At 39.0% G+C, this 19,170-nt stretch overlaps 1 protein-coding gene across 9 annotated transcripts in view; it reads left to right on the forward strand.

The window, feature by feature from the left end:
• Nucleotides 1–19,170, forward strand: part of LRCH1 (leucine rich repeats and calponin homology domain containing 1) — a 191,689-nt gene that overhangs the window by 116,231 nt on the left and 56,288 nt on the right. For 6 of the 9 annotated variants that reach the window (XM_035003372.1, XM_035003370.1, XM_035003374.1 and 3 more), the window contains 4 exons: nt 10,210–10,315; nt 14,589–14,725; nt 15,446–15,573; nt 16,720–16,810. In XM_035003372.1, the coding sequence (XP_034859263.1) occupies nt 10,210–10,315; nt 14,589–14,725; nt 15,446–15,573; nt 16,720–16,810 (462 nt within the window). The remainder of the gene's footprint in view (nt 1–10,209; nt 10,316–14,588; nt 14,726–15,445; nt 15,574–16,719; nt 16,811–19,170) is intronic. The other 3 variants (XM_035003377.1, XM_035003378.1, XM_035003371.1) reach the window with 1 other exon arrangement.

Consider the following 19,170-nt stretch of genomic DNA (forward strand, 5'->3'; position numbering starts at 1 on the left):
ATTTCTATTCTCTCTTCTCCTCTCCTCTCCTACTCTGCTCTACTCTACTCATTCTTAATTCCAATGTAGTTGACATACAGTGTTAGTTTCAGGTGATTCAGCACTTTGATATATCACCCGGTACTTATCATGACAAGTGCACTCCTTAATCCCCATCACCTATTTCATCCATCCCCCACACCTACCTCCCCTCTGGTAACCATTAATTGGTTCTCTATAGTTAAGAGTCTGTTTCTTGGCTTGTTTCTTTCTATCTCCTCTTTTTCCTTTGCTCATTTGTTTTGTTTTTAAAATTCTGCACATGTGGTATTTGTCTTTCCCTGACTTATTTCACTCCGCATAACACTCTCTAGCTGCACTCATGTTGTTGCAAATGGCAAGATTCCATTCTTTTTTATGGCTGAATAATATTCCTGTGTGTGTGTGTGTGTGTGTCTGTGTGTCTTTGTCTGTGTCTTCTTTAACCATTTATCAGTCAATGGACACTTGGGCTGTTTCCACAATATGGCTATTGTAAATAATGCTGCTATAAACATCGGGGTGCATGTATCCCTTTGAATTAATATTTTATATTCTTTGGGTAAATACCCAGTAGTGTGATTGCTGGATCATAGAGTAGTTCTGTTTTTAACTTTTTTGAGGAACCTCCATACCGTTTTCCACATGGCTTCACCAGTTTGCATTCCACTGAAAAAGGAACAGTGCACAAGGGTTCCTTTTTCTCCACATTGTCACCAACATTTGTTGTTTCTTGTGTTTTTGATTTTAGCCATTCTGACAGGTGTGAGGTGATATCTCATTGTAGTTTTTTTTTTTTTTTAAAGATTTTATTTATTTATTTGACAGAGAGAGACACAGTGAGAGAGGGAACACAAGCAGGGGGAGTGGGAGAGGGAGAAGCAGGCCTCCTGCGGAGCAGGGAGCCCGATGCGGGGCTCGATCCCAGGACCCTGTGATCATGACCTGAGCCGAAGGCAGACGCTTAACGACTGAGCCACCCAGGCGCCCCTCATTGTAGTTTTGATTTGCATTTCCCTGATGATGAGTGATGTTGAGCACCTTTTCATGTGTCTGTTGGTTATCTGTTGGCCATCTTCTTTGGAGAGATGTCTGTTCATGTCTTCTGACCATTTTTTAAATTGGATTATTTTTTGGGGGGGTGTTGAGTTGTATAAGTTCTTTACATATTTTGGATACTAACCCTTTATTGGATATGTCATTTGCAAATATCTTCTCCCATTCAGTAGGTTGCCTTTTAGTTTTGTAGATTGTTTCCTTTGCTGTGCAGAAGCTTTTTATTTTGATGTAGTCCCAATAGTTTAGTTTATTTTTGCTTTTGTTTCCCTTGCCTCAAGAGACGTATCTAGAAAAATATTGATATGGCTCATGTCACAGACCTTACTACCTGTGCTCTCTTTGAGGATTTTTATGGTTTCAGGTCTCACATTTAGGTATTTAATCCATTTTGAATTTTTGTGTATGGTGTAAAAAAGTGGTCCAGTTTCATTGTTTTGCATGTAACTGTCCAGTTTTCCCAACACCATTTATTGAAGAGACTGTCTTTTTCCCATTGGATATTCTTATCTGCATTGTCAAAGGTTAATTGACCATATAATTGTGGATTTATTTCTGGGTTTTCTATTCTGTTCCATTGATTTATATGTCTGTTTTTGTGTGGGTACCATAGTGTTTTGATTACTACAGCTTTGTAATGTAACTTGAAGTCCGGAATTGTGATGTCTTCAGCTTTGCTTTGCTTTTCCAAGATTGCATTGGCAATTTTGGAGTCTTTGAGGTTCCATATAAATTTAAGGATTGTTTGTTCTAGTTCTGTGAAAACTCCTGTTGGTATTTTGATAGAGATTGCATTAAATATATAGATTGCTTTGGGTAGTATAGACATTTTAACAATATTTGTTCTTCTAATCCATGAGCATGGAATGTCTTTCCATTTCTTTGTGTCATCTTCAATTTCTGTCATCGATGTTTTATAGTTTTTAGAGTACAAGTCTTTTTCCTCTTTGGTTAGGTTTATTTCTAGGTATCTTATTTTTGGTATAATGGTAAATGGGATTATTTTCTTAATTTCTCTTTGTGCTGCTTCATTATTAGTGTATAGAAATGCAGCAGATTTCTGTACATTGACTTTTTATCTTGAGACTTTACCGAATTAATTTATCAGTTCTAGTAGTTTTTTGGTGGTCTTTTGGGTTTTCTATATGGAATATCATGTCATCTGCAAATAGTGACGGTTTTACTTCTTCTTTACCAATTTGGATGCCTTGTATTTCTTTTTGTTGTCTCATTGCTGTCAGCAAATCTAATTTTAAATGTACTGTTAGCCACATTTTTTAAAAAAGCAAGTGAAATTAATTTTAATAATTTATTTTATGCAAAATGGCTAAAATATTATTTCAGCATGTATGCAATATAAAGTTAATGAGGTATTTTATATATTATTTTCATATTAAGTCTTTGAAGTCCTGTGTATATTTTACACTGCCAACATCTCACAGGTTGGACCAGCCACATTTCTCATGCTCAGTAGCCACGTACGGGTGGGGCAGCTCTGTAGCCTGTGTTCTTTAATTGTGTGAGCATGCATGATGTTTGAGAAAAGCATTTATTTATGACCTTGGTGAATATTAAGTTAGTTGCCATTATTTAACCACAAGAGGGGACTGGCCTTGCTTAAGGTCACAGACTAAAAAAAGATTAGTTTCCATTCCGTTCTTATTTATCTTTCATCTCTTTTTGCTTAAAATAGTAGTGCTACTGTAGGTACCCATGTCAAATGATTTTTAGCTATCAGTTGGAAAGAAATTCCCTGGAGAGCCTGAAGTAATTCTAGACTTGGTTGGGAGACTTTTTGTTTTATAGCTACATGGTAACCAACTTGTTAAAAAATTGGAGAGCCAATTTTTTGCCCCCCCCCCCCCCCCAAGCATTCAGAGTACCTTAAGCCAATTAGGTGCTGATAAAATCACTCCGCTTATCAGGCTCTGAGCACTGTTTAGCTATTTTGGAAGAAATATTTTTAAATTTCACATTAGACTCAAAGAGTATCCTACATGGAGTTGTAAACCCTCTTCTGTTCCAAGTGTGAGTATTCCAGAGTCATCACTGGCTTGAAAAACAAAAACAAAAGCACCTTAGCTGTCTGCAAGAAAGAAGAAGTCCTCTCTAATTTTTAAGAGGAACTAAAATTGGAAAACACCATCTTACCATCTTATATATATCACAGTTATCTGAAAATAAAACAAAAAGCAATGCCATGCAGAGATCGGCTCGTCTAGCCATTTGAGATTGTGCAGAGAACAAAGGAACTCAATTGTTCCTCCTTCCATGAAGAAGCCATTAAGTAACATCTACTGAGATGTCCTTTTTTGAATCCATGAGAAGCCAGGATAGAGTTCCATGTTTCAGATGCAAGAGAATTTAAGGAATCCTAGCTCTGTGGAGCTGGCCCCTCCAGGGTCATTTCTGATGGGAATGATCTAGACCTTTCTGACTTTCTTGGCCACTTTGAATTACTTCTGTCTCTCTCGTACTCTCAGAGCTGTAGCTGTAATCCATATGTTGCTTTGTAAGTCTTTGTATCTGGGTGTTCTTTCTGTAAGAGAAAGAAAAAAAGCCCTGGCGTTTACTGAGCACCTACTATATGCCTGGCACTCTGCTAGGTACATGACATGGATTATTTTGTATAATCTTGACAGTAACTCAGCAAGGTAGATATCATATCCATATTCCGTAGACAAATTTGAGTTTCAGAATTACTTACCCAAAGCCATGGGGCTATGGAGTGGTGGAGCTGGGGTGAAAACCAGTTCTGTGTGAAAGCCCCAACCCTGTCAACAGCACCACACAGCTGTGCTTGCTGCGTCTTCTTCTAGATGACGTGTCTCATGAGAGGGGCCATGTTTTGTTTGTTTGTTTGTTTGCTGAGTTCCTGGCTCACCTTGCAGTGGTTTTCCCATTAAAGTTGGGGCAGAGCACAAACAGCCAAAAGTGAATCAGAGAATGAATGTTACAAAAACAGGGGCAGTGTCTGTCTGGAAGTTTCCTCACGGAGGACCTACAGCCAGTCAGGGAAGGTCGGTAGAACATTCTGGTATTGACTAACCCTTATTTCACTCATTAAAACCACATTAACATTTGGAGACATGGTTCCTTTACTGTCAAACCATGCCTGAAGGAAAAGGCATGCTGAATATTTGGTAAGAGATGCCATGTGAATGGCCTATGTTATAATTCCCAAACACCTGTGAAGAAAAGCACACCAAGTTAGAGCACAGTGAAGGTGAGTTTCCTCATGGTTCCCTATGCATGCTGATGTCCTGGGGTCCAGAGGTGCTCTAGCCCTTGTGTGGTTTCTTTCAGTTTGTCTTTCTCCAACTCAGGCGGTGAAAATTGTGGCTTCCAGCTCTTACCTCCATGTAAGGGAACTTAGTATCTGTAATCCAGAAACCTGCTCTTACCACTGAAAAGCTAACAGAGCCCTGACACAAGTAATAACGATTGAAAGGTGCATTGTCTGGCTCTGACTAGACAGCTCATTTTTTATTCTCTTTTCATGAAATGTTTGTTTGTGTGGGGAGTTTGAATTCGATCATTGATTATAGACAGAGGGTGTATTGGCCTGCTTCTGAGGAAAATCCCTTCTTCATTTTCATCCATAGCATTCCAACCTCTGGGCTAGGTGTAGGGGAGATATAAATTCATGTATCTGCCATAATCATTTTTCCATTTGTAGTCTCCGGAGATACCTCCTAACGTCTCTAGTTTCTGTGAGACAGTTGGATATCCATGGCTTGTTTAAGATCCATTCTGCTGAAGAGCATTGGGGTAGGACAGATGTTTGTGGATATGTGAAAGGGTGTGAAGTAGAGTTTTATACTGGAAGAAGACATCCAGTAAGCATTGGGAGGTGGTAATTTATCATACCAGGGGTTGCTTGAAAAAGTCTTGAGTTTAATGAACATATTGATTTTTCTTAGAAAAGTTCTGACTACAGGCATTGAGGTTTCTGATTGCTAAGAAATCAAAATTGACATTATTCCTAAGTGAGTTAACTATCTGTCTTTCAAAATCTCTTCATTATTTCTGTTGTGATAAATGGATTTTCCCAATATCCCAAGGAAATTTGAATTTTTTTAATCTTGCCACTTCTTTTTACATAGGCACAGAGAGGTTAAGACATTTACTTAAAGTTACATAGTGAATCATACAACAGACATTTCCCAAAAAAAGAGCGTGATCCCATGATGGGAATTAATATCTTGAATTTCCTGTCAGAATGTTCGCATTTCCTCCAATTAAATAAAGAGCTACATTTGTTATGAAAATACGACTTCAGCAATTGTATAAGCACATTAGGTTTTTGAAAACCCGAGAGTCAGAGCAAGGTAGCTCATGAGAATACCGTGTGCATTTTCACAGGGTGGCCTGGTCTCACTGGACATCTTCCCTAACCAAGATCATCTTGACCCAATACGCAGTAGACGTGTTGGTTTTCATTAGAGGTTACTCCTTAAAAAACACTTTGTTTTTGTTTTTTTAAATATTATTTTCTGAAAGTGAACATTATCTAGCTTAATAATCCCTGAATTAACCTGATGTTTTAAATCCTTGTCATTTCTGCATCCTGAAGGTAAATTAACAACTAACACTTAATAACAAAAATCTATTAGTCTCCAATGTGCATTAAACACTTCTAGAGACTTCCTTTATTGCCTGGAAGGACTGGCATGAAATGACTCTAAAGTTTCTCCTTTGGTTACTTAAAAACATGTTGATTAAACCAGTGAGAAGAAAGTATGTTTTAAGTCATAGTTAAAATTTTCTATTTTGTTTTTTATCTCACTAACTAAATTAGACTGGCTGGTCCATAAAAACTTAAGTTTGAGTATTTATGTTAATATTTAATAATTAGGTTCATTTCTGTATAAAAAAGAATTAGTAAATATTTATGACATGTTTGTGATTATTTCTTTTTGGCCTGCCTGTACATTTGCAATATTATAACAGTAAATATATGGTAATTTGATTCACTGAAGCTTGCAATCATTATTTTCTAAGATATAGCTTAGGGGCTAATAGACAATTCAGAAGGGATTCATTTGACTATTCAAAGAAGCCACTGAATCTGGAATTCATAGCTTGGGAAATTCTCACTAAATGCAGAAGTATGAGGCATTGGTGTTATTTATCTATTAAATTTATTTTCCTAACCGTTATCTTTTTAAAATGAACTCAGAATTTTAAAAAACCATACCTTAGGCTAAACGTGGACAGACATGTGCTAGAGAACTGGACCATTCTAGGAATATTGCTTTTTCATGTTCTAAACTGAAACATCTTACCCAAAGCATTTAGACTATTATCCTCTCTTTCCTCCTCCTCATTCCCCAGCTAATTAAGACATGGGGGGCGGGTTATTTTTGTGATGAAATTCATGGCTCTTTAAAATTTAGCAAGGTTCAGTAACTGGGAGACAATCGAGTTTTGCATAGTTTCTACAGTATTGATTATACAATAGTGAAAAAAGTCTTTACCTCGATTTCATGCTAAATCTGCCTGGGCATTTTCCCCTCATTATTTTGGCAGGACAGGAAATAACGGACAACAGAGTACTATTAAAATAATTTGGCCTTCACTATACACCCTTCAAAATGTGAATGGACAATTGGACTTTGTGTTTCTAATTGTCTACAGATGTCCTGTCGTGTAGGTCAGAAGGAAAAACTCTTTATCATTATGTTTTGTTTTGTTTTTTTAAGTGTCAATTGGGTAACCGCTTTCCTTACTGGTAAATAAGCACTTAAATACAGCTGAAGGGAGTTGATTTTCCTTGATAAAGCCATTATGTTAGAAATATATGTTAGGAAAAAATAAATCCCATATATATAGGGAACCAGGCATACCCTTTCCGGCTAACCAGAGGGTAATCAACAGAATGCAAGGTGAATATAGTTCCCTCAAAGAAATAGGATAAGACTGAATGAGACTTTATGCTGTGAATAAGCTGCCCAAATATATGTTATCTCTCTTTCCCTCTCTCCCCTCTTTTTTTTTTTTAAAGAGTGATTTTTGGAGGGCGCCTGCGTGGGTCAGTTGGTTGAGTATCCGACTCTTGGTTTAGGCTCGGGTCGTGGTCTCTGGGTCTTGGGATCGAGCCCCGTATCAGGCTCCATGCTCAACAGGGGTCTGCTTGGGACTCTCTTTCCCTCTGCCCCTCCCCTCTCTCAAAATAAATCATAAAAGAAAAGAATGATTTTTAAAAGAATTCTGTCCTTGAAACTTCTGAAAATTGTCAGTTTCATATCAAAAATTTGATTCCCCTAAACTGCAAAAAGGGTCTTTTCTCATGCGGTCGCTCACAGACTTATAAAAACTTACTATAGATGTCAGTAACATAACTTCTCTCTAGAGACGGAAAATTCCCACTATTTCTTCCCCCATACCCCCTTCCCTCCTGCTAACCATCACCAGCATGACTGTGCCTGTCTGTGAGCCCAATAGAATGGTTTAATCTCATATATTTCTGGGGCTTACATGCATACACTTTATGTGAGGGCTCTTCTAAAAGAGAATGGAATGGTACCTCTTGCTTATTTGTGACTTGGTTGAGGCGAAGAAAGACAGATTTCATTGAAAGGATTTGGTTGTTGATATCTGTGACTGATCAGATGCCATAGTAATTGGGAAAAGGTAGCATTTCCCTTTTTATTTCTCATATATGGAAGTATATGCTGAGAGGCAGAATTGTTTACTGACTCAGTGAGGGGCTCAAAGTGACTGAACAAATCTCTGGACCTTTTAATTCTATAATTACTTCCTCCGACTTTTATTTCTCTGAAGATATACTTGTGGGTTTTTATTTTTGTTTTTAAACACTAGGGATGTTTTTCATGGAATTTTATGTGGCTTTTCTGGGCCAGGAGTGATGCATCAACAGCCAGCCTGGGGGTGATGCCCTTGAACACCTAGTGTTGTGAGCCCTGTCACACGCCACCTCACCTCAGTCTGATGCAGAGCACCGAGCGGTACCACGGCTGATTGCACTGTTGTGCAATCTACAGCCTCTACAGAGGGCTGCTCCATTCCCTTTAGCAGGAGTGATTTTATTCCTCTTTGGCAAGTGATACTATTTAGCAGCCTTGTAACCTTGCCAGATTGGTGGGTCACCTGAGGATTTTTAGATGAGAAGAGATTAGAGGGCAGTGATCCCCTGCGTTCTGCATAGTCCTGCTCTTACATGAGCCCTGGGGTTGCTGGGGATGGGTCAACGGTGAGTTCTCATCTGAGTGAATGTGAAACTCCTCTGCTGCCTTGTGAAAGGGGGAATTTTTGCAGGTTCACAAGTGATGTGGGGAATTTAAAGACTCAATCTCATCGGGATCAAACTTAGCCCAAGTATATCTGTGATTCTGCCATTTCAAGCAAGACCTGCCAGGGATTGGTGTGTATGTTGGAGCATCCTGGGGTTCCAGCTGTGAGGCAGAATGAGAGTGTCAACATGAATGGACTTCAGAAATTTCATCCAATATTTATTTATTTATTTTTTAAAGATTTTATTTCTTTATTTGAGAGAGAGAGAATGAGAGAGAGCACATGAGAAGGGGGAGGGTCAGAGGGAGAAGCAGACTCCCTGCTGAGCAGGGAGCCCGATGCGGGACTCAATCCAGGGACTCCAGGATCATGACCTGAGCTGAAGGCAGTCGCTTAACCAACTGAGCCACCCAGGCGCCCGCATCCAATATTTATTGATCTCTTACTTCATACCTGGCATTCTGCTCGGCACCAGGAAGATGGCGTGGATAAGACCCGGTATCTTCCATCTGGGAGCTCACAGGCTCATAAGAGAAGGCAAATGTGTGAGCATATGAATACTGTAATAGTTTATGCATAGGGCCACAGAGGGAAAAGTGGTCATTCTCCCTGGGTGTTAGTTCAGAGGGCGATAAATGGGAGAAACCTCCACGAAGTTTCAGAGAGGAGCGAGCCTTGAATTAAATCTTGAAAGAGGTAGGTGGGACAAGAGGACAATATTGGGGAATGGCATACCAGACAGGGAGGAGCCTGAACAGGTTTGGGACCATGAAACACCTTGGCACACGCTGGTGACAGCAGTCGGTAATGACATGGCTTGAGGACGCAAGGGAGGGCTTTCAGAGAGATGGTGCTAGAGAAGCAGAACTGAACTGTGTGTGGCTTCTGGGCCCTGCCCCAGAGTTGGAACCTTTACCCCATGGGTTTCCCAGGAGCTGTTGCAAATATCTAAGCTGGTAACTGACATGGTGAAATGCACACTCTGGCAGCTCTGTGAATGATGGATCTGGGAAGCAGACCCATCTAAGGAACCAATCAAGGAGACCATTATAGTGTCTCATGAGAGAGAATGCTGCTCTGGACTAGAGAGTAGCTGGGGTGGGGGGTGAGAGCAGAGCAGAGCTTCCAGAGAAGGAGGAAGAGTGGGATGGGGGAGAGTATAATAACATTGTAAATGTCACAGCTTTCATTTTGCATGTGTCAAAAGGTGGTTCCAATCAACGGTTAATGGGATATCAGTGTTTCAGTGCAAAAAAAGACATCATCCACATGCCCCACAGTCTTGCTTATAAAATGTACTTAAAGGTGTTTAGGCCCACAATATTCGCAGCCTTCCAGTAAGAACTCCATCTTACGTAAATAGTGCATCCAAAAGATGCATTAATAGTCGTAGGTTCTCACTGTAAAATGTGTTTGGTAAGTAGGATATGTAACCTTCTATTTCAAGGCACTGTGGGATAGTGGCCTGACTGGGTGGGCGTTCGTTCCAAGTGTTAACTGCCTTGGACGCCTGACGTAACCTCCCTGAGCCTCGTTTTTCTGACTGTAAAAATTAAGCTGTGAATACTGTCTCATGGGTTCGAGAATTACGAGATTGAAGCACATGAACGCAGCAGGCGCGAGGCCCTCAAAGTAGCCCCCGAATGCTCCAGACATCCTTCCTTTCTTCTTTTTTTTCCTCCTCAAGGGATGTTCAAAATGGTGCACTTTCTTTTTCTTCTCTGTGCTAAGCCTTACTTGGCCGGGGATGTACAGACCAAGATAAAAATGTACTTGAGTAGTTGTCCTCATATTTAAATTCCTTAAGAAGGTTTCACATGAAATGCTTGATTTCCTGGAAAAGGGTGTTTATCCTTTCTGCCTTTGCCTTTGATGCAGGATGTCAGCTGCAACGAGATCACGGCCTTGCCCCAGCAGATAGGTCAGTTGAAATCTCTACGGGAACTGAATGTCAGAAGAAATTACCTTAAAGTTTTACCACAAGGTAAAAAAGAATAAAGCAGGAGATGTTTATTCTTTTTGTTTGTTTGTTTACTTATGTGAAGAAGGTAGTTTGTCTAGTCATGTTTGGGTATGCCTAATGATATTAATTATTAATTAATTATATGAATATGAATTATATGAATTTCACATGCAGATACCAGAAAAGTTAATATTCAGCTTTTAATTTGTCTCGAGGAGTACAGCAATGCAGCCATTCCCCCATATGAGGCTGTGTGTATGTTAGTTTGCTCAGGCTCACGTAACAGAGTATTACAGATTGAGTGACTTAAACCACAGAAATTTATTTTCTCACAATTCTGGAGGCAGGAAGTCTAAGATCAAGGTGTCTTCTGAGGCTTTGGTCCTCGGCATACAGATGGCTCTCTTCTCCCTGTGTCCTCACATCATCCTCCTTCTGTGTCTCTGTCCTAATCTCTTCTTATAAGGACACCAGTCATATTGGGCTAGGGCCCACTCAAATGACCTCATGTTAACTTAATGACCCCTTTAAAGGCCTTATCTCCAGATACAGTCACATTCTGAGGTACCGGGAGTTAGGACTCCAACATAGGAAATTTGGGGACACACGATTCAGCTCGTAACAGGAGGCAACATGAGTTGTTTTTGGTGTGTATGTGTGATGTTTTGGAATGTCGAGCCAACACTTTAGGCGATGTGCTTGGTGTTATAGATCCAGCTGTTAAGATTTCTGGCTTTGAGCATCTGGTCGCCCTAGTTGGGAACCACCCCTCGTGTCTATAATACATGCTTCAGGTGAGGATTCTACCCCTGCTGAGGTGGTACTTGGACTAATGTCACTGGTAGTTTTGGTGAGTCTCCCAAAGGCCAGAAGCAAGGATCCTCCAGAACCTCAGCGCTGAGACTGGTTGCCCTCTCAGACATCCCTGCTCAGGAGCCAGACTCAGGCAGACCCTTCCCTGCACCTGTGAGCTTCTACAGTATGTCCCTCTGAGACATCGACTCTTGAGTTCAAATAAAAAGATACGTTTCTTCAGAAAGTGTGCACCATTAAGAACTTTGATAAGCAGCTTTGTAGATAATGGTGGATCTGAATTTCCTATTTTGGGATTGTTATTTGGACTTGAATCAGAATGAGCTGATGAGCAGAATACTGAATGCTTCCCCCAAAACGTACTCTGGTTTTCAAAGATCGCATTGATTTCCATCGGTTTCATTTAAGGCCATGAGGCATACTGGATTTCAAATACATAATTAAAAATATACCTCAAAGCAAAAGCATATATTTGGAAACAAAAACAAAAGCATTTGGTTAATCTGACACAACTGCAGCTAGTTGAGAACTGCCTGATTTTTATTATTCAGTTCCTGCATCTTGATCTTTGGTTTGAAGGCAGGCAGATGAAGCTCATGGAAGGGAAAGAACTTTATAAAATGCAATGTGCTTTATAGATGGGAGGTTTGAATGCCTACCTGCCATCTGTCACCTTTCTTGCACTGACCAGCATTTTAAAGAAGTAGAATTAGAAACTGTCTCAGCGCAAGGATGTACTACTTTATTGCTTGAGATAACTTGGTATGAAAACATTGATTTTTTTCATTCTGTCATTGTCTAATCCATTTTGAATGGATGAAATTGTTTTTCTTGGTTGGAGCAAGTGCAAAGGGGAAACACTCTTACCAACAGCACATTTCTAAGCATTTAACCTTTTGTGGCATTAAAGAAAACTGGCCTCTAAATGTAGCTCTCATGCTAATCATTGAAAAATCATTACAGAACATCAGACTCTCATTTTCAAAAGAAAAATGTAAGAGAGTCATTTCACGGTTGCCTGTAATAGTCTAGAAACGTGTAAACAGTGTGTCTGCAAACCAAGGTTTTTCTTTCTCTCAGCACTCTCTATGCTCTTACCTTAAGAGCATTCCTTTCCCTTGAAAAGATCAGTTATACATTTCTATCCTTTTCATAATTGTGTTTTCTCAGGTTTAATATTTTAAAATATATTCAAAGCTAAAACTTCAGTTTACTGGAAAAATCTTTTTTTTCCTTTTTTTTTTTATAACTTCCTGAATATCAAGTTTCTTTTTTGCTTCACTCTGGAGAACTCTATTAACAAAAGAGCATTGATAGTGCTTTCAGGCAGTGAATTTAAAGATTTTCCATATTGACTTGTTTTTCCTCTGTGAGTACCCCTCCCCGTATGCTTTCAATCTGAGGAGGGAAAACAAGTCTGTGGCCTAATTACCCATATCAATTTTGTGGTGCTTTTTCTACAAATACTGCAATGAGGAGACCATATTTTGTTTTTTCTAGGACCAGAATGGACAGAGTTAAGATTAAAGGAGCCAGTCATTGACCTTCTTTGCAACAGAAGATTCCTTGGGATTTTTTTTTTCTTCCTCCCTTTTCCTGCCCGGTTTCTTTTGACCATTTCTGGGCTGGAGTTATCATCACCCCTCACCCCCACCCCCATTTTCTTGTTAGGAAACTGCCAGGCTCTTGTTTTCCTAAACTAAGATGGTAGTTGTGTTCCAAACTGCAGTTAACAGGAACAGTCATTATAAAAATCATTCTTACTTTATTTACCTTATTTATTTAAGTTGCCTCTTCTCCCCTTCCTGCTACGGCTGCCAGGAACTTGGCCCTCAGTCTTGCTTAAAAGTCTTCACTTTCAGCGGCAAAGACTTGCTGAAGATCCAGACTCCAGTTAGATTTTGCCACTAATTTGCCAACCTAAGTTTAGTGAGTAAAATTAACAGTCTCAGAGATGGATTAATATCACTAAGGGTTACAGCAAGGAGATATTTGTCTCGTATATAAATCCCTCTAAGCCTTAGCCCTGTTTTAGAAATAAACTACGAAGTGAAAGGGATCTTACTTTCCCTTTTCCTTTGATTTTCTTGTTTTGCTGTCCTCCAGGTTCTTTTCCTCCCTCTCTCCTTCACCTTCTGCTGCTCACAGCAAGGCATCATCAAGGCAACCTCCAGGATGAGTAGGGTGTGAGGCAAATCATTCACCCCGCTGTTGGGGGTAGGGGTTGGGGACTGGGTTTGGGCAGCGAATTACTCAGGGCAATTGACCCAGAGAGCTGAGCTTGGGACCTGCGGAGTTGGATGCTCTTCTGCTTTTCTTCTAGCACTTGAGTCAACTTGACTCTATTTTTTAAATACAACGTAATTCACTAAAGCATGAAAGAAGGAAAGTCCCTTACACACCCAGAGGCCCAGAGCCAGGTGAATAGGAGAAGAGATACTGGTTGCTAAGAGCATCTTTATTTGTGGAACTTGAAGTAGCATAGCTGAGTCAGGTGAAAACCCTAGGGCATACTAGGGGGGGAGAAGGAATTGGGTTAATTCTCACTGCAGGTCACTTTATATAGTGCCTGCCTATCCTCCACTTTGGAACTTCTTGCGTCTTTGAAAGCACTGTATTTCACCCCTTACCAAGTCCTGTAATAAACATGATGAGGCCCCTTCTGACATGAACCCGCCAGAGTGTCTCACGCAGAGATCTTAGCAGTTTGCCGGTTTGCCCCGTGTCCCTCTACATGTCTGGTGTCCCTCAGCCTCTTTGCTCTATGGAATATATTTGACTTCGTTCCTTGTAGCTGCCAGTGTCAGTTGGAGTGCTTGAAATTACTGAGCGTTTACTATGCCACTGGGTGGGGATTTTAAGCTAAATATAATGTTCTGTCTTGTTTGTGGAGCTACAGAAGACTTTTTTAAAAGCAGTAGAATTGAGCCTCATCAAATCAGGATTACAGGGTCCACTGCAAAATTCTGAATTAGATAGCATTTAGTTTTTAAAAAGTGGAATTAAAAAACCATGAACATATTTCTTGTAACTAGTTCTGAGATTATGCCAGCCCAGATACGTTGACTAGATAGGAATATTTTATGATTAGCACATTGTTCATAAGCTCACAATTGAAGTTAAAACATAAACATGTCCTATGAAACCTAACCCTGTGTGGTATGGCTTATGTGATCGTTTTGCTGGAAGAAAGGCTTTTCTAAACAACAGATACTGTAAATGTCAAGTGTGTTTCTAGCTCTTACCAGAACTAACAACAATTTAAAATTATTGCGCTCTCCATGAAAGATCTCCCCCTCCCCTTTAGTAAAATATTTTATACGCATACCACATATTCCTGAGGCATACCTTGCTTTGATTATGCTGATATTTTTCCTGGTAAGCAGAGAATTAGTGTTTGAATGTTTAGCCATTTAATCTTATTGCTTTCTGAATTTGTTCTTTTTCTTTTTCTTTTTTTTTTTTCCCCCCTGTTCTTTAGAACTAGTAGATCTTCCCTTGGTAAAGTTTGACTTTTCCTGCAATAAAGTGCTCGTGATTCCCATTTGTTTTAGACAGATGAAACAGCTGCAAGTATTACTACTTGAGAACAACCCTTTGCAGTCTCCTCCGGCACAGGTGAGGGATGGCAGCGAAGCTCTTTCACCATGGGATGTGCTATCAGTCCTGCATGGGAAACTCTCAGCAGAGCTGGGCCTTTGATATTCTGCTGAATTAATATTGTTTTAGACATGATCACAATCTCCGAAAGATGAAACCTTGGGTGAATCCGACTACCATCAGTTGTCTTCTGCCACGTCCAGTCCGTTCACCAGCGTTCCACTCACTGTCTTGATCACTCTAATCCTAGGATTATATGTTTGATTAGGTTAGCATTTGTACACACATTGGAAACGCCTTCATGGAGTGTACGGCTTATCAAAGGAGTAATATATTCCGTACTTTCATGTGAGCTGAGAAATGGAGTTTAAACATTTTCACATATGATTGTTGGTTATTTAGAGATAAGTTACAAGTTCAGCTGTTAAATTGTGTGGGAACAAAATCAATCCTTCTAGAATTGGAAAGTTACCATGTCAGGTATCTGACTTCTCTACTTTTTTACACTATTTAGATTTAGACACATTTCTGTTAGGATGGTTTTCTATTCAAAGTAGAATTTGGAAGAAATGATTGCCTAAATTCTCATGTGTTTTGGAGAGGTCAAATTTGGCGTGTATTTTTGAAGTGTTACTTAAAATGAAAATGCAAAAATTAAATATACAGAGCCTCCATGTCAAGTGTTTACATTTTGTTTTGTCATTGAAAACCAAATATGTATTATTAATTTCTCCATAGATTTGCACAAAGGGCAAAGTGCACATATTCAAGTATCTGAGCATACAAGCATGTCAGATTAAGACAGCTGACTCCCTTGATCTCCACACGATGGAGAGGCCACATTTCCACCAGCACGTGGAAGATAGGTGAGTGTGACTGAAGTCACTCAAAGCCCCGGTTTAGAATTTGCTGAGGCTGGGGCCTCCAGGTAGGTAACTCCAAAAATCCCTTTGCCTCACTTAACCAATGCAGATTTATACCTCAAGTGTTTCAGCATTTTGGAATAAGAGAGAGAAAATAGGTGCTGTTGATAACCTTTTGGCATCTTGCAAATCTTATCTTCCCTATTCTAGTCAATAATCAGTCTTTCCTGGGTACTGTGTGTGCTGTGTGTGCATGTGGATATGTATACGTACATACATGTATGTTATATGCATATATATATATCCTTATAAATGCCATCTATAATATAAATATAGGTATTTTTTACTTATCAGAAATAAGTCAATTAAATTAAAATTAATTAAATTAAATTAAATTAAAACAACCGTATCAATCTCAGGCATGTCTTTTTAATTATTAATTTTTAATCTGCCTCCAGAACATTGTTAAGAAAAACTGCAGGTTTTGTTTTGTAATTGTCTTAAAAATGCAGCGTGCATAGTTTGTGCCATTTCCTTTTTGGAAGTGTTAGAATCCTTTCACATGCCCTTGGCCTTTCTGTGGCATAAATTGGGCCTTGAATTTTCAAAGAACAAAATTCCCCACTGAACACAGATTGTTTTGAGGGGTCTTCACTGCAGAGACCTTTGCTTCACTTTTTACTAAAAAACATGGTGACTTAAAATCTCAGCCTACTCTAATGGTACCTTTTATATAATACTTAAAATATGTATTCATTATTTTATTTTTATAAACATCAAATTTGTTTAGTCACTGGATAAAAGCTTACAGAATTACTGAGAGTAACCACATAAGAGTAAAAGCCTCTTAGAAAAGGTAAAAGCAATTAGGCAGTTTTTGGTTTTTTAGACACTAGAATCCATAAGATAAGAAAATTGTTAACTGTTTCAAAGAACAGGCTACTTGGTTAGAGTAGCCCTGAACACAAAGAATTTATCTTGTCCTCTGTTTAGAAAGAATATCTGATTATTAGGCCCTTGTCTCCACCTCCTTTAATTTTGGGCTGATTTGTTGCCTTATGGTAATAATAAAATTTGTATAGCAAAAGTCATTATTCGAAATTGATGTATCTTGTTGTGAACTTTGTGATTTCAATTTTTTCTAAATGGATTCCGTACTGTTGGCATCTATCCCAGCAAGAAGGATTCTGATTCGGGTGTCGGAAGTGATAATGGAGATAAACGTTTATCTGCCACAGAGGTAAAGTTTGTGATTAGTTTTTTTTTTCTTTCTGTGCTAGATATATCTGCCTGCATTCCTGAACTCCTCTGTGGTAAAGGGCATTAATGCATCTGTGTGAGAATGTGTGATTATGTTCGTGAAAGCAATTTGAAATCCTCCAAGTTTTTAGCTTTTGCTGCATATTTAATATTTTGTAAACATCCCTATTCCCCTTCCACCACACTCCTCACGTTACCTAGAATATTCTTGAATGTTTCATAAATATGAAATGACGAAGAGTGGTGTGCAGGTGCCCATGAGGCATTTCTATAAATGTGTTTGTTTCTAAGTGACAGAATAATTTAGGAAAAAAGTTATTCGCATGCATAAATGTTCAGGACGCAAATGTGCATTGCATTTTAGCAGTTTACCCACAGGAAATGCCATTTTAAGTAGCCATAATTTTTATAGCAGTATTTGTTTTCCTGAAACTCTTCGATTGTGTTCTTTTCAGACAACTGGATAAATTTGGGTTATTTGTAAGCTAAGAGGCCTCCCACACTAGAGCTTCCTGAAGTGGTTATAAATAGCTCATTTAGTATATTTATGTCACTTATAGTTACAGTCCCCAAAACCTTTCACTACTATACTATTAAATGGGGTTTCTTGAGCAGGGGAGCTGGAAGGGATAGCTGGGGTAAGGGATAGATGAATCATCAGGTCTTCTCTTCTAAGGAAATTTATTGAGTTTTTGTAAGTATTGAGTTTTGAAACATTATACTACTCTTTGAAGATGTAATTAATAAGTCAATTACCCCAATTAAGGAGTTCACATTTGTACGGTGTGTGACTCCAAGAAAGATGCCTTTTCCCTGTTCTCTTCAGGTCTTTGAGGGTTAATATGTAGCTAAGATATTTGCATTTATTTCCTACGAAATGCTTTATAAAGCAATGTATTAAAAAGTTAGGATACCTTAAAATCTTTCTAATACAGAACATTTCAAAAGGAGTTTGTAGGCAGAAAGAGAAGGCCAATTTCAATAAAAGAAAATTACTCTCATGAAGCCACATGAATAGTTTACTGTAGCTCCCTGGGGGAGAAAATACTCAACACATTGCTTTATAAGTTGTATTTAATTCAGCCCCCTTAGCTTTATTAAAACTCCTAAGTCCCCTGAAATGTCCCATTATTTCAGAAATTACTCACCCTAAGCTTATTTTCTATGAAATTAAAACAGACTCTGCTTTATCCTTTATCTGTTTTTTAAGGATAATTAAGTTCATTAATAAAACATCACACAAAGAACTTCATTATCCTTTTGTTCTCACTTAATACAAGTAGCATGCTAATACCATTCCAAAAGGAGGCCAAGGGTTTATTTCCTCCCTTTTAACTAGATGCATATCTTTGGAATTTTGCTAAGTTTTTAAGATGGGAGGAAGGTGGCAGGAAGGACTAGAAAAAGGGTTATATTCGACAGAATCAGTGCATGCTTCTTCCCTTTGGCCTTTTTTTGGTCTCACATTGTAGCCTCGTTACCTGAGAACACCTCCAAGCAATTTGTGTTTTAGAAGGAAAAGGGCCTTGAGTTATCCAGTGTAGCTTTCTATTTTCACTTTGTCTGGCAAATTCGTTACCATCTATGGTCAGTTTCTCTTGCTCCCCACTTCTGTTTCATTGTGGCATTCAGAAAGCACATCTCATTCCCTTTCTTTGGCTGTTGCCCTTGTCTGATTGATTTAGCATTTGTCTCTAAGAAGTTTAAAACATATTTTTGTCAAGATAAACATGCAAAAAAAAATTGGCGGCCGAATCCGAATGAGTATCTGTTGAATGGATGAAATGCACACTTGTTTTGTGTCAGTTTCTAAACAATTTGTGCACGTGTCCAAAGGTAAATGAACACTGAACTCTGAAAGTCACGGCTTCAGGAATTTAGAAGCAGCCCAGGAGTCGCTGAGATGTGTTCTGTGGAGGTTCATGATCCCTGTGATTTGGAAAGCTCTTCACTAAATAGCCACACGAAAATGGAGACATAGGAAAGTAAATGAGGCTCCATATTTCATCAGTCAGAGAATCGTAGATTGTCTGAATAAACTTCATTAGCTAGTGTGGGAAACAAGCCCCCCAGAGACAACTGACTTTGATTACCAAATCGAAGCCTTATTCTGAAAATTGCACAGAACACATGTCCTTTTAAGCACTACGGTCATTCAGCACTTTTATGTATTTGATGCAACCGAAATGCCTATAGATTCCTCAGTCTCACACAGGGAAATAAACCGGAGCTTCATGTTGCACATAAGATGCACTGTGAATAAATGAGATATTGTCACAGATACTGCCTGCTTTTGGTGACTAGCCCCATGAAACCTTAATGTAGTTTTGGGAAATTGGT

Source organism: Mirounga leonina, unplaced genomic scaffold (assembly GCF_011800145.1).
Source record: "Mirounga leonina isolate KUSES-001 unplaced genomic scaffold, KU_Mleo_1.0 Mir_127, whole genome shotgun sequence".
Taxonomy (NCBI): domain Eukaryota; kingdom Metazoa; phylum Chordata; class Mammalia; order Carnivora; family Phocidae; genus Mirounga; species Mirounga leonina.